This window comes from Euprymna scolopes, chromosome 15 (genome assembly GCF_053919585.1).
Source record: "Euprymna scolopes isolate OS-2025 chromosome 15, ASM5391958v1, whole genome shotgun sequence".
Classification (NCBI taxonomy): Eukaryota; Metazoa; Mollusca; class Cephalopoda; order Sepiida; family Sepiolidae; genus Euprymna; species Euprymna scolopes.
This window is the reverse complement of record NC_136496.1, coordinates 11251847-11267784: the sequence shown is the minus strand read 5'-3', so window position 1 is coordinate 11267784 and position 15938 is coordinate 11251847. Positions and strand designations below refer to the sequence as shown.

The following is a 15938-nucleotide window of genomic DNA, read 5'->3' as shown; positions in this document are numbered from 1 at the left end:
AGCGAAGGATGGAGCTTCGATATGATACCGAGTTTGTGAATTTTCGTCACGTCTGTCGAAAGTTTTTAGCAGACACACAAAGATACAAACATACACACAAAAAAACATACATACATTTTCGCTTTTATATATATAGATTACTTCACAGAAAATTAGTGGCAAATTTTTATTTCTTTCATTGATAGGGAGTAATTGTTTTTAAGCAGTATTTTTCTTCTAAAATTATAGTTTTAAAATCAGATAACAAAGGTTAATATGAGTAAACAAGGAAACTGCTTAAAAGCTCTTTCAGTACCTGTGCATATTTGTTATTGTTCTAAAATAACTATATTCTTAACATGGGGAGGATATGAGGTTGTGTTTTAACTATTCTGTACTTTCACCTAGAATTTAATAAGCAAAAATTTCATAAAAATTAAATTTAACTTGAAAATACTATAAAATATACTATTAAAATAGCATAGAAAGATAGATACACAAGCACTGGTCTTTCAAACTCTAAACACTAAACACTCGTTTAAAATGGCACAGCTACAGCAAGAATGAATCTCTTTATGGATAAATTCATGTTATCAAAGGAGGAGGTAAATTCTGCTAAAAATGTCTAAACTAAACACTACTATGCCTCTGATTTGGTTTGGTCCTCTCTCTTCAATACATCTAATTAAACTCTATAATTTTTTTCATTATTTCTTATCATAACTAGCACTTATTCCTTTACATTTGAAGATAACCTAAAACAGTTTCCTTCATTTATAATCCAGTTATTTATTTTACTTTTAAGATTAACATGTCAGTAAAAGCACAACGTTCAGTTTTAACCCCTGGTTCACAAAATTTGCTGGTCCACCTAGTTGTTTGTATGAAACAGCACACCCAACTTCACGACAAGTTATCCAGTTTAGTTTTTTCCTCGAAAACAGTTATCCCTACTAAAAAAATAATGAGATTTCTAAGTTAGTTACTATTTGGCAAGCAGTAATCCACAATTGCCCTTGTTAAGGGAAGGTTATATAGGACAGAAGGTCAATATATTTTGCTATAAGCGGGACAAAAAGATTGACAGGAAATCTCTTGCAGCAAATTAAAGTAGAAAAGAATGAAGGAACTGGTAGCCAGACTATATATTTTCTTTTAGCTGTAGACTTCCTGTCTTGAGATGTGATGACTTTGCAGTAAAGTGCAAGACAGAAAATTGCCAAACAAGGTACATAGTTTGTACTTGTCCTCCTTATACAAGGAGGTAAAATTAATCCTATGGATTCACCTGCAATTATGTTCCTTTTTTTGTGGAAAATAAAATAATATATTGGTATTTATTATATAATCTGGCTTTATTATTAAACATGAAAATTTGTAATTTTCAGCTTCCACTAGAAAAACTGCCATTTAGAGCAATTTTTTAATTAATTGATGGAACAACAAAAAGCCTAACAACATTTACTGGTCCTTTGGGAAAACTTTGTATCAATAATTATCAAGATTTGCCTCAAGTAGAATTCTAAAAAAAATAGAGCTTCTCTTGATTATCATTATCAGCAGAAGAAACAAATAATTTAAGTGTGAAGACCAGAGGCTACCTTTGGGGTATGCTGTTAACCTAAGATATTCAGCTAGGAAAATTGGGCCCTTAAATCAAGCAAGATGGCTAACATTAGCCTCAAGGTTAATGTGTTTATGGACCAGAGGTGTCTATTCTCAAACACTATGATAAATTAAACATTCTGGTCCAATTTATCATCCAAGTGTATGCAGTTTGCTTGTTTGAGATAAAAACTGATGATATTTTTTTTAACCAACAGGAGTATATTTTAATATGATTCAGAGAACAAAACAGTTAAATAAAGTCCAAATCACTGTTTTCAACAATTCAAGATGCACTACTTCCGGAAAATATAATATCGATGATAAACTCAGATGAATTTGATGTGAGAGAAGAGGGCATTCAAAAGATTTTGTCCATTAGGTAAATAAATATTTATCCATGAAAGTTTATTATTTTTCTCAATTTTATCAATATTACATCACAAAAATATAAAAAAAAGGTAAGTGTTTTAAAATAATTGTTTTTTTTGTGTTGTTTTAATAAACAACTAAAGAAAAAGGACTGAAAAAGATTACTGCTATCAACTTTGCAGCCACACACTGGTCAAATTTGATTGATTTTTCTACAAAAAGTTGTATATGGACAGGAAGCAAGACATAGATACATTATTACAAAGTCATCGTGTCAGAAAATTAAACCTTCATTTTCCTCAAAAGGAAATTATACAGAACAATTTAGTTCTATTATAACAGTTTATATTATTACGTTTAATAAAAACTTAAAATACATGGTTCTGTAACTTGCATCAAGTTGTTATACTGTGTAATACATCTCCACATATCTTTATGAACTGTGAAATTTAAAAGACTTAGTTGCTAATTAGCTTCTTTTTTTCACAATTTTTGTTTAATCAATGCAGTAAAAATTGAGACATTTTGCTAGTTCTGATTCATAATTAAAATTATAAGTTATGTATTTATTTTTCTTTCAATGTATTTCATATAAATATATCAATTTTAATTGATTTTTTTAATAAAAATAGTAACATTGCAAAGTTAGTGTTGTGTAAAATGCTATAAGAATGAAGGATTTCTCAGAATTTTTCTAAACAATTTTTACAATTGAATGCTCAATTTTCTGTTCAAGATAGAAATCTAATTTTTGGTATCTGTTCTTATCACATCAAATCCCAACTATCATCACGAGTGCCATGTTGATTTTCTGAAAAACAAAATTGCATATCAACCTGCCTAATGATAGATAGCTCATATCTCCTTTGGGAGTTGAACACAGCTGGCCAACTAGTAGATGGTCTACAACATCAAAAAGAAAATCGATTTTTATCAAACGGAAATGGAATCATGTCGCCTTTTCTAGGTCGACTCTTTTATTGTTTCACCTAGTAAATACGTTATTTTTATTCTCATGTGAACTATATTTCTTTTACTTTTATTCACCCCAAACAAGACATGTTCCTACTGAAGGGGTTCATATTTAATATCATGGAGAAAGTTGATAAGCGAGATATCTTTTCGCATTACATGCTAATACAGGAAACAAAGATGGAATTCCAAAGACTAGCAATTTCAGGGAAGAGAATATTGTGCTTTCGTGCATCTAAGGATCTCTACAGCTAAGGGGTTGAATTTTGCTGCTTGTTTGGTTATTCGAGGTATTTGCGTAACGGTCCACAAATGCTACGAGTTCGTCAGAGCATATTCCATCAAAGTATAGTCACAGTGATCCATCAAAGTATACGTAAAATAGTTACAGTGATGCAACACGGATCAAAATATTATTTATGCTTTTAACGATAAGCATCGAGATAATGATAAATCAATCTAAACATTTATCTGGATATGAGGAAATATAAAAAATAATCTCAGCATTAATCCTGACTTTAGAACAAATTAAAACTGAACACTCACTCGGACTTTATGACAAAATTGAGAACGATTTCAACAGTAACCTTGACTTTAGGAAAAGTTACGAACAATATATATATATATATATATATATATATATATATATATATATATATATATATATATATATATATATATATATGATTTTTGAATTCAGGACACATCCAACTAAACCTTGATTATATGACAATGAAATTATTAAATTAATTAATCGAGTATCATTAATAAAACTGCATTTTGATTAATTTTATTTTTACACAAAAATCACCACTTATCAAGGCCCGGAGGTCACTCGAAGATATGGGTTAATGATATACAATAGTCAATGTGATTATAGCGTTTTTAACATAGGTAATGGGATTTTTGTAAGTTGGATTACATAGGGGACGGTTCATCAAGAACTTGTTTACATTGGAGTTAAAGACAATCAGATTGTAGTCACCTGGGAACCAGGCCAAGGGAAGAGAGTTCCATAGGGGTGCAGTTCTAAGAAAGAAGCTCTGCCCATGGAATCTACATTTAGGTTTAGGCAGAGATAAAGAGTGTGGCAAACTATTGGAAGTGGTTCTGGTTAAACGACTGTTTTTTGTGAAAGTTTGGCGAGGGGGGGATAGATTGAAGATCAAACGAGCTCCTGTTATGGAAATAACGATAAAGCAGAGACAGACTCGCAACGCCTCTTCTGTGGGACTGATGTTGCAGGGAAGAGAAAATGACATCCACCACTAAGCTATAAAGTTTGTTTTTTTAACTTAAAAAGAATCGGCACATTAGCCCTTTGCTTAGGACAAAGCAATACTATTCTTTTCTTTCAATAAATTAATAACCCTGACTTAAGTTGAAACTAAAAAAAAAAAATCTTAAAATTAAGTCTGACAAAAGAAAAATCAAGAACAATTTCATCATTTCGCTGTCTTTAGGAGAAACCACTAAAATATGAACGTGCTTTAAGACAAATTCAGAACATTGTAACTTTATATGGAATCAAGGACAGTGTAAACATTCACACGACTTTAGGACAAATCAAAACAATCTTAGCATAAACGCTGACTCTAAACAAATAAAAAACATTAGCAAGATTAACATTGACATAAAAGATAAGTTAAAAATCTATCAACAATATAATTGAATTAGTACACTTCACAACAATCGAAAATTAACTCTGAGCTTTGGTCAACTCACATGTAAAATATATATATTAACCGGATATTAGAAAAAAATAGTTGAAACACTAATCCTGAATTTAGAATAAATGGAAAAAGATTTTAACTCTTAGTTAAATAAATAAAAGACAATCTAAACACTAGCGCTAACTCATGGACGGACACACACAACAATTTTAACATTAACAATGACTTTATGAAAACTTACGCACATTATAAAAGTGACCCTTACTTTAGGACCAATCACGAGCAATTTCAATCATATTGCTTACAAAAGAAACGCATGGAAATTAACTGCACATTTTATTACGTACTGAAAAATTCTATTAAATCAGATCCTAAAAAAAGAACCTAAAACTATACCTTTAGTGGAATTGGCAATAACCGAAATAGGGGGATAGAAAGAGCTTACCTCGGATACGTCTGTTGTTGTGTTGCGGGCCGAGGGGAAGGGAGTAGAAGAGAGTTCCAAGATGGTGTCCATGGATTTTTATTGGCGTTGACCCCATGCAATTCTCGCAGAATCGCATGTGCTCTCGCGCGATTATGCAAATATCTAATTCCCGGCCGCTATAAAAACAGGACGCTGGGAAACAGTCGAGCAGTGTCCTTCAGATGGTGTGCAGGTGATTCTGGCGGTTGGATTGTTCTTTGTGACGAACCACGAATCTGCGCGAAGCGAGTTTTCTTCTGCCTCCTTCTTCTTCTTCTTCTTCTTCTTCTTCTTTCTCTACGGTCATTACAGGCAAGAAATCCCGCTTTTCTAGAGGTGGGCGGTGCAGGGCGAAACTGACTATTTCCTCTCTTTGTTCCTGATTTTTGCTTACTACATTTTGCTACACTATACCTTGGCTTTATGACAAATAAAGAACGATTTCCAAATTGACAATATTTTCGCATACATTAAGAGCATTAACTTTGACTTTAGTAAAAACAAAAACAATCTTTAAATTGATACTGGCTTTATGACCAATCGAGAACAATGTTAAGGTTAACTCTGAAATTTGCACTCATCAAGAACAATCTTAACATGAACTCTGAAATTTTGATAAATCAAGCAAAATCTATATATTTACCCTAAGGTAAAAAAAATAAGTTTGAACGGTTATCCTTCTTTGTAGACGGACCAGAAAAGATCTTAACATTGACCCTGACTTTAGGACCAACAAAGAGCTATCTAAACATTAACTTTTACAAAGCAAGTACAAATAAATTAACTGCATCTTTTTTTGCAAACAAAAATAGCAATTAATGTGACCCTAATATTGACAAGAATATAGTAATGTTTTCATAATATTTGAATTTTTCAAACAACTGTTCTAATCTTAAGTGTTTTATTTATTTTTTTTTTTTACAAAGGAGTCACTACTTATTAAAGCCCGGAGGCCACTTGAGGATAAGAATTAATGAGTGTACAGTAATCAATGGGAATATATCGTAGTAATCGTTAGTTGTGGAAATTTGGTAAAATGGATTGCTTAAGGGGACGGCTCATCAAGAACTTGTTTACGTTGGATTGAGTGTAATTTGCACAATGTTTCGGTCACTGTAACCTCCGACTTTCTTTAGGTTTATTTTTTCGAACTCGTTAATCGTACTATCGAATTCGGCGAATTCGGTAATTTTTCTGTCGAACTCGGGAATCTGTACGGAATTACGAACAAGACCGTTTTATTTAATACATGGTTTATCGTGCCCTTATTCCGTCAGCCAAAATAAGGTAGAGTTCCGCAAAAATACGCAATTGTATTTTGGAGTGTTGCCCGCACTGAGGAATCAAACTTGTTATATAGAGTTGGATTTGCTAAGTGTTTATTCACTTCGACCGAAACATTGTCAAAATAAGACTCAAAATGAGAAAAGTAGACCAAATAATAGGTATAATCAATCATCATCTCAAAACCTTATAAAATGATAAGCTTTCCATTATTAAAATTGACTTGGTTCAGACGGCCGCCATGAAATAGACATACAGAATTAATTGCAGACGTGTTTCGATGCATACAACTTAAATTACACAGCTTTGCATATAAAGGTAATTTAGTTACAAGTTCACTTTCAAAAATACCGATTAACATCAAAGGTGACTGTATCCATTCAGAAAACGAATTCAGACTCGCAACGGAGCAATTATCATCGAAGCCCCAATCGCTATCAGTGAAATTAATTTGGATTGAAGTGGTTGGCCGGAAAATAGAATTTGATACAAAAGTTCGTGAACTTTGATAAAAGTTACATCTAAATAAAGATAATAAATTAAGATTTACATACCACTTTGAAAGCAGCAGCTGGTCGGGATATTTAAGATTAAAACAAAATAGATTTGTTTTCAGGAGAATGTACGTTATGTAAAAATGTATTTAATTTGAGATAGACATGTCTACATAGGAAATTAGCCTAAGATTATATATCATTCAAACACGGTAGTGTTCTAATATATGGTTAATTGGCAGTTTTAGTCATTTAGAACTGCTTTAAAGTTTCACCACTCACTCATTTTTCGACTAAATTTCAAACAATTATTACACTTTATATATATATATATATATATATATATATATAGATAGATAGATAGATAGATAGATATATAGATATATTTATAGATATATTTTGAAAAAAAGTTTCCATTTGCCAATCAGTTATGATGAATTTTCTGGTGTTCAAAATCGTAAAGATATGTAAGGATGTAAGCGACGATTTTTATGACTGGTTCCATAGCAACCATCGTCGCTTCAACGACTACCGTTGCTACTAATTCTAAAAGAAAACTAACAAGTGAAATAGATAAAATGCAAGCATGAAAGGGAGATAATTAGGTGAATTTTATTGAAAACAGACGAGTGCCGTACATTGGTATTATTATTGTGTTTGTGGGGGCAAAAACTGAGATCGAATTAAACAAATGACAAGTGAATTTATTGAAAACCGGGGGAAACAATGGATTACAATAGAAAAATGTGAGCATGAAAAATAATACGGTTAAGCTTAATCATAGAAAAGTAAAACATTAAGAATTTTTTTAAAAATCAAATCATAACATTATATTATTCATAACATTATAGAATCAATTCTTAATGCTGCACTAGTTGAATTTATAAATTTATTATATTTTTTATTACAATATTTTGTCCTTTCCTTTTCCAGTTTTGAAAACTAGTCCTTTATTTTTCCATGTTTAATCTTGACCATATTACTTTTCATACTCGCATAGCGAAACAGTACTGTATGTGGATGACTATAATGCTCCCTATCTTGGGTTAGGCATATTGGGAAGTGATACACAAATTACCATTAGCGTATTAAGCGATGCTCTTTGTGTAAACAAGTTGAGTTTAGGTATTTGGACAATGTCAAAACATTGTTAATTCACTGACCGCAGCCGAATAGCGCAACAGTTAGGAGCTCCAACTGTCTTATGGGCGGTCGAGTTTCGATCCTGGCTTCAGGTAGTTGCTTGTCTAGTCGAACTGATGAGCTGCGAAAAAGCGAAATAGTACTATATGTGGATGACTAAATGCTCCCTATCTTGGCTTGAGAATAATCGGAAGTGATATACAAATTACCATTAGCGTATGAAGCGATGATCTTTGTGTAAACAAATTGAGCTCCTCTCTCTCTTGTAGCTGTGATATTACTAGAACACAAAACTTTGTGGCAGAAATCTGCGACAAAGTAATGTGATCTCTTATCTAATACAGGAATTACGTTATTCCTCAGGATTTTGTGAAACTAAGATTGACTGTCAACTGACTGTTATTTTTGAACGTTGACATAGCTTAAAGTACGGATTGTCTGGCTTGCCCGGATTGCCCGACTAAGGGAAACATTCCGTTCACAATACGATAAGTCAGACCACAAACAAATTTGAAGACCACGAAATGTGTAACAATATTCGGTTAAACGGTGCTCTCTCTCACTCACTATATACTCCCCATTTGGCACTGCCAGATTTCCAGTTGTTCGGACCTCTAAAAGATATTAAGTGATAAGCATCTCCCCGACAACAACGCCGTAATCGCCACCGAAAAATCATCGCCGGCAAAACGCACTATGTAGAAAAATAAATTCTGTAACACAAAAGGTCGCTCGTTTTTATGGTACTACCCCTAGGTCGTAACTCTTCAATTTCTTTAGTTAAAACATAGACGCATTACTTTTGGATCGACCCTCGTAAGTTCCGTGGATGTATTATCCCATGCGTTTCTTGTTCAAGGAAAGTGGGGAATGTGAAAGTAAATGTCAAATACTTACAAAGTACTGAGGCTCGATAATCCTTTGAAAGCGTATGGGGAAATTTTATTGATACCGTTTTCTCTGAGATCTCTATAAAAACAATGTACATATAAAAATTAATACTTAATAAATATATACATACCATAATAATAAATATATACATAACATAATAATAAATATATGCATAACATAATAATAAATATATACATAACATAATAATAAATATATACATAACATAATCATAAATATATACATAACATAATAATAAATATATACATAACATAATGATAAATATATGCATAACATAATAATAAATATATACATAACATAATAATAAATATATGCATAACATAATAATAAATATATGCATAACATAATAATAAATATATGCATAACATAATAATAAATATATGCATAACATAATAATAAATATTTATTTATTTATTTTTTTTTTTTTACACAGTGATCACCACTTATCAAGGCCGGGAAGCCACTCAGGGATAAGGGTTATTGCAAGTACATCACGTTAGTGAGGAGATTTTATGAAGTGTTTAATTAGGGGGGCGGTTCATTAGGAATTTGTTAACATTAGACTTGAAGACATCCAAGTTGTAGTCCGGAGGGAAGCAGGCAGACGGAACAGAGTTCCACAGGCGTGCAGTTCTAAGAAAGAAGCTTTGCTCATGAAATCCGCGTTTTGATTTAGGCACAGATATAGAGTGGGGGAAATTTTTCACAGTGGATTCAGCTAGACGGGTGTTTTTCGTGAAAGTTTGGCGAGGGGGGACCAGGGATTGGAGTTCAGACGAGCACCTGCCATGAAAATAACGATAAAACAAGGATAGGCTCGCAACGTCTCTTCTGTGGGAGAGGGGTTGCAGGGTAGAGAAAAGGGCATCCCCCACTAAACCACGAAGTCTATTTTGTACTCTGTCAAGGCATGATAGGCTGTTTTTGGCAGCTCCTGCCCAGATATGGCAACAGTATTCCATCCTTGGCCGTACTTGGCTTTTATATAGATAGAGAATTGCATCAGTAGTGAGATATCTTCTGGAGCGGTAGAAGGATCCCACCATCTTTCCTGCGACCTTGGCAACAGACTTGATGTACGTGTTCCATTTCAGATCAGGAGTAAAGGTCAAACCCAGAAGCTTGTCAAAACACGGGGCCTCACCCAGACGAGAGCCATCCATCACAATTGATGCCAGCTGGGGATCAGAGCGTTGATGATGTAAGGATAGGAGTTTGGTTTTAGATGCATTAAAGGTAACTAGCCACATCTTCCCCCACTGAACCACGCGCTCGAGATCAGAGGAGAGAGAATCCGAGAGAACTTCGTCATTTACAGCCTTTGATGTGTTGCCGTAGATGGTCGTGTCATCAGCATAGATGTCAACGAATGATTTAAGTATGTGTTTAGGGAGGTCATTGATGTAGATCAGGAAGAGAGTTGGGCCGAGGATTGACCCCTGAGGGACTCCAGCATTTATATTGCAGGCCTCCGATTTTTGTCCATCTACCACTACTCTTATGAGCCTATCGGAGAGAAATGATTTAATGATTGAGAAAACATTTCCAGTTACACCGTAGCTGGAAATCTTGTGAAGTAGACCCTTATGCCATACTTTGTCAAAGGCCTTTGATATGTCAAGAGCAATTGCCCTAGAAAGGAAGCCTTTGTCAAGAGATTCACTAATCCTGTGGGATATAACCGTCAGCACATCTGCGGTAGATCTTGCAGAGCGGAAACCATATTGTGTGTCACTAAGAAGGTTGTTTCTGCTGAGGTGGTTGACTATTTCTCTATTTAATATTGATTCCAGTAACTTACTCATAACACAGAGAAGACTTATTGGTCTGTATTGAGAGGGAGATGACTTATCACCTGAATTCTTAAATACAGGGAAAACTGATGAGGTCTTCCAGGGGGTCGGAAAGCACTTCTCCTTAAGGCAGCGCTTAAATAGTTTCGTAAGTATGGGAGCAAGTTCTGGTTGAAGCTTTTTTAACACTATAATTGGGATGCCATCAGGGCCAGTTGCTTTACTGGAATCTAGGTTTTTTATTAGCTTGGCGACCTCATGCACGGATATTTGTATATTACCTAGCTTGTTCTGTGTTATAGGAGGAAATATGGGGAGTTGATGGCCTTCGTCGCATAGGGTAGAATTAGCTGCAAAGTTCTTTGTAAATAGTTTGGCCTTGTCTGACGCTGACAAGATAACCTCTGGTTCATTGATAATGGTTGGGATAGAACGCACACTTCTGTTCAGGATCCTATTTGTTATTTGCCAAAACTGGTGGGAACCAAGCCGTTGATCAGCTACCTTGGATTTAACAGACTGGGCATATAGCTCTCTTGTATTTTTTATTACTCTTTTACAGTGGTTGCTGGCAGTCCTGAAAGCAGCTTTAGTCTCAGTGCATCTATTACGTTGGTAGTTATGGAAAAAGTGATTTCTGTGCGCGATAGCAGCAGCACATTCTGGGGAGAACCATGGCTGGCTGTTAGGTTTTTGTTGGAATCTTTTTGATGGTATGAATTGGTCTATGCCTACAATTAACCATTCGGTCAAATCTGATACTATAGAGGACACTTCCTTTTTAAACATGGAGTGCAGAGGTAAATCAGATATGAATGTACGGAAGCTATCCCAGTCAGCCATAGAGTATCGGTATACAGTACGGTGGAGGGGTACGTCTGATGGCTTCTTACATTTTGTTTTTATCTTAACTGATACGACGGAGTGGTCGGAGGATCCTAAAGGAGAATGAACGGTACATGAACATAGCTCAGGGGAAGTTGAAAGAAAAAGGTCTAAGAGGCTTGCATATTGATTGGGTGTATCGGGCACACAGGTGGGTTCGTGAACAATCTGAGTGAGGTCATAAGCAATGGCAAAATCATGACAAAACCTCCCCTCATCATCTGTCTTATTTGAATGGGTCAGCCATTCCACGTTATGGACGTTGAAGTCACCACAGATGTGGATGTTAGCCGAGGGATGTGAAGACAGTATGTGGTCTATTTTCTCAGATATGCTCTTAAAGATAGTAACTCCGCTGTTGTGGGGCCTATAGAGGGCAAATATAAATGCAGTGGTGTTAGCAAGTGCAACCCTGAAGAACATATAGGGTAAATTAGGATCTTCTCTAGAGATATCCCTGCCACATGGGAAGCCATCCTTAATGTAGGCACATATTCCATGCCCATGGCGATCTTGGGAGTCAGATTTAGCTGTTAAATTGGAGTATCCATGCATTATGAACTCATCTAGGGAAGTGGTCGGCCCTATTCCAGTTTCACATAGAAATAATATGTCCGGTTTCGTCTCCTGTAATTGGGTTTCAACCTCTGGAAGGTTGGAACGTAGACCCCTGATATTGGAGAAGGAGACCTGGTAGTAGGGGTCTACGCTGGAAGATGGGGTTCTAGGTTTAATCGAGTTTTTATTCTGGAGATATTTCATGTTGAGGTTTGGGGATTTGTGGAATAGGTCGGCATACTTGGTTAGAGCAGTACAGAGAGGGAAAGTAAGAGAGAAAAAGACAGGAAGATTTTTTTTTTATTTGTAGCACACGAAAAGGTAAAGCCGTAACAATTACCCACTAGTATGGCATCGAGAGGCCCCACCAGAGACTACTGCATGGTCCAGATCCACTCACCAAATGGCAATACAGCAGTCCCAGTACTTTGCGTCTGCTGATAGGACAGCCTCCTTAGTGGTTAATCCAAGGTTCGGGTCCCTGACTATCAGGCGGATAACGTCAGCCCAGACAAAACGTTTACCTCCAGCACCCTTACTAGTGACATGGCAACAAGGACAGACAAAGACAGAAAAATATCCGACATCTCAGACTACTGGTCACCAAGTAGTACCGACCTTTAAGCAGCTTTTTCTTCACCCTTTGTCAGAAACATCACTCATTGAATGAGGACTGAATGACAAAATAGGAGAAGCGAGAGTTACTGGAGCTGCCGATAACACATCCACTGTATTATCTACTCTCCATTTATAAAAAAAAAAAAAAAAAAAAAAAAAAAAAGGGGGAAGGGGAATGGGTACAAGTGACTTATATCTAAGTAGTAAGTCCGGTGCGAACTTAATAATTCATGGCATTTTGGTGATAATCTCCCCTCCCATATTAATGGGTGGAAGTTTGTCGTTATCTATCTAGTTTGAATCATAAATAATATGCATCATAAATATATGCATAACATAATAATAAATATATACATAACAATATAATAATAAATATATACATAAAGACACACATGTAGCATGTTGCATGGTGAGACGGTAGATGCTAATTGAACATTAACAAATAAAAGTCTAAACAATATTTAAAAAATGTAATTGTTTAAGAATGTTAGTAATGCAATATTATTTTAGGAATTAGGTTATGACATAAGTCAACAGACAATGGGCAATTAATCTGAGAAACGGGTAGGAGGAGAGAGAGACATAAAAAGACGGATTGCACATTTAACTAGATTTACATATTTACATTATGCCATTTTTTTTTCATAGAATTCGCTCCAGACAAGACATGAAGTCATTTGATGTAAGTAGCTAACAAGAGCGACAGGAGATCCTTATTAACCCCAGTCTTGAAATGATCACTGATATAGGTAGGAGAAAAACAGTCAACAGAAAGAGAGTCCCACAAGACTGCAGTTCTTGGAAAGAAGCTACTGGAATAGGAATCTGTAAGAAAATGTATTACCAAAATAGCGAATTAATGGAAGTTAATCGATCGATGAGTTAAACGTGCTATAAAAAAAGAAACAAGAAGTATATCAGATAATTCTGAGGGACACAGGCCATAATAGTATTCATAGTTACGAGAGAGAGAGAGAGAGAGAGAGAGAGAGAGAGAGAGAGAGAGAGAGAGAGAAGCTGTAGAAAAAATAACAACACCTCTCACATCTCTTTTATGTTTCAAATCTCGCCAGATAAAAGAGATAAAATATTTGCCTGGAAATATCGTGGTTTCGCGACTTCCGTCTGGAGTCACATCTGACCTTTTAGGTTTCACTTAATTTTTCCTATTCGAACAAGACGCTCGTTATATATCGTATAGCAAATCTGTTTAAACATTATCACTTTACAGTTTTCATCGGTTGCTAAAACAATTTCTCGAAAATAAAAAAAAAAGCTTTAATAAGCATAAGATTGTGTTATTTCTACACTAAGCCTAAACAGAATATTTTAACAACGTTTTGGTGCCTTGGTACTTAGATCATCGGATTCCCGTAAATGTTGGCTAGGACTCGACCGGCACATTGACATAATTTGCCGGAATATGCTGGCTGTTGTGCAAGTTGATCATCCAATAAAAACCCGATAACGAGTGCACATTTAATCACGCACATATTTAATCACGCAGAGATTTAATCACGCAGAGATTTAATCACGTACAGATTTAATCACGCACAGATTTAATCACTCCAATCCATTAAAAGTTGTTATATTTTGTTTCATAGAATGTTTCAGCATATTCCAGGGGGTTTACATCAGCTGTTAGTCGAACCCGGCCCAACATCACGGAAATCCTTACTAACTTATTAAAACAGAATTTAAAATGAGTACAATATATATAATAATTTCCGACTGCAACAAGCAAGTAAAGATGGTTAGATGTTATATTGTCCGAAACTTTGTCACAATAATATCAAATATGGTGGACAGGTCTTGTTTTCTCACTCTTTCAGGCAACACATTAGTTACTATTGAGGATTTTCTTTTTCTTTCGGCAGTCAATCAGAAATTTATGAACTGTTGAAAAGATATACTCTTAATGTTAAGGCAAAATTAATGATTCGCAAACTTCAAATCTGTTTTTGCACGACCACTTATAGAACAATAGCCGCGTCGCGAGAATATCCTTTATTTCTCCTGTGTAGGTCCATATGTTAACTAAGGGTAATGTTTTCTATGAAAGGATTAGCGAGCTTATGAGAGAAATTAGTCGAGGTGTGACAAATGGGTCTTTTACATAGTTGAGAATTATAAGGAACACAGTTCCCCAACAGGAAATTACTACCAATTTAATAGCCCTGTCATGAACATAAAATGCAATGTGGGTTTCTTCTGAATAACAAAACCGTATGTAATTCTATCAACTACTGTATAATAGTTATATTATGAAGAGTTTAACAATAAAACTCTCGTTATGAAAGGACCATTTAGTTACCATCGTAAAATGTAGATACTGTTTTAATGTGTTTTGTTTTAATGTTCTGTATAGTTTAACAAAGGGACAAAAAACGAACCTTGTATTTACTTACGATCTGCCTTCAATAAGTTTCCAGACTTTTTTTGTACAGAAATTTAAAATTGACATAGATTCCTGAAAATTCAGAATGTTATTGCTATGCATCTTATGAGATAACTAACTAATATTTTTATAATTTCAGCTTCAAATGAACAGCCACAGCAGGAATTGGAAGACAACCTACTAAAGCCTGATTTTCACAGTTGGTGGATTTTAAAAATGCAATCTGGACGTGAGGATATATTAGAAGAACGATATGCAATAAAATTCTGTTTTAAACTTAGAATATATGTCACAGAAACGTATGGAAGTCTTCCGACTACTTTTGGACTATCTTGCATGAATCAAGCATCAGCTTTTGAGTGACATAAGTGATTTAAGGAAGGCAGGAAGTCTGTGAGGGATAATGGAAGGTGTGGGAAGAGGTAAGGAAATAAGAACACCAGAGTTGATTCTCCCTCCAAAAGAATTTCATGCATAAAGATCGTCATATGCCTATAGTGACAATATTGCACTGTTTAATGTCAGCGTGGGAACTGTACACACAATTATTTGCGAGGGACCGAATATGCGGAAGATTTGCGTGTAATTTCTCCTAAGGTTGCAATTCATAACTCTCTCCCTGTCGCGGTATTTGACCAAAATGGGCATCAAGACAGTTTCTCACCCCCTATAGTCCAGACCTTGCTAACTGTGACTTTTGGTTATTCCTAACCCTAACCCTAACCCTAACCTAAGCGCCTGTAGTTTTGAGAAAATTGAGGAACTAAAAGCTGTTGGAACAGTAAAACA

At 35.0% G+C, this 15938-nt stretch overlaps 1 protein-coding gene across 2 annotated transcripts in view; it reads right to left on the bottom strand.

Annotated features, from left to right (window-relative positions):
• LOC145293721 (G-protein coupled receptor GRL101-like) overlaps positions 1-15938 on the bottom strand; it is a 761328-nt gene that overhangs the window by 175854 nt on the left and 569536 nt on the right. For both annotated transcript variants that reach the window (XM_080140164.1, XM_080140165.1), the window contains exon 17: positions 8886-8957. In XM_080140164.1, the coding sequence (XP_079996290.1) occupies positions 8886-8957 (72 nt within the window). The remainder of the gene's footprint in view (positions 1-8885; positions 8958-15938) is intronic.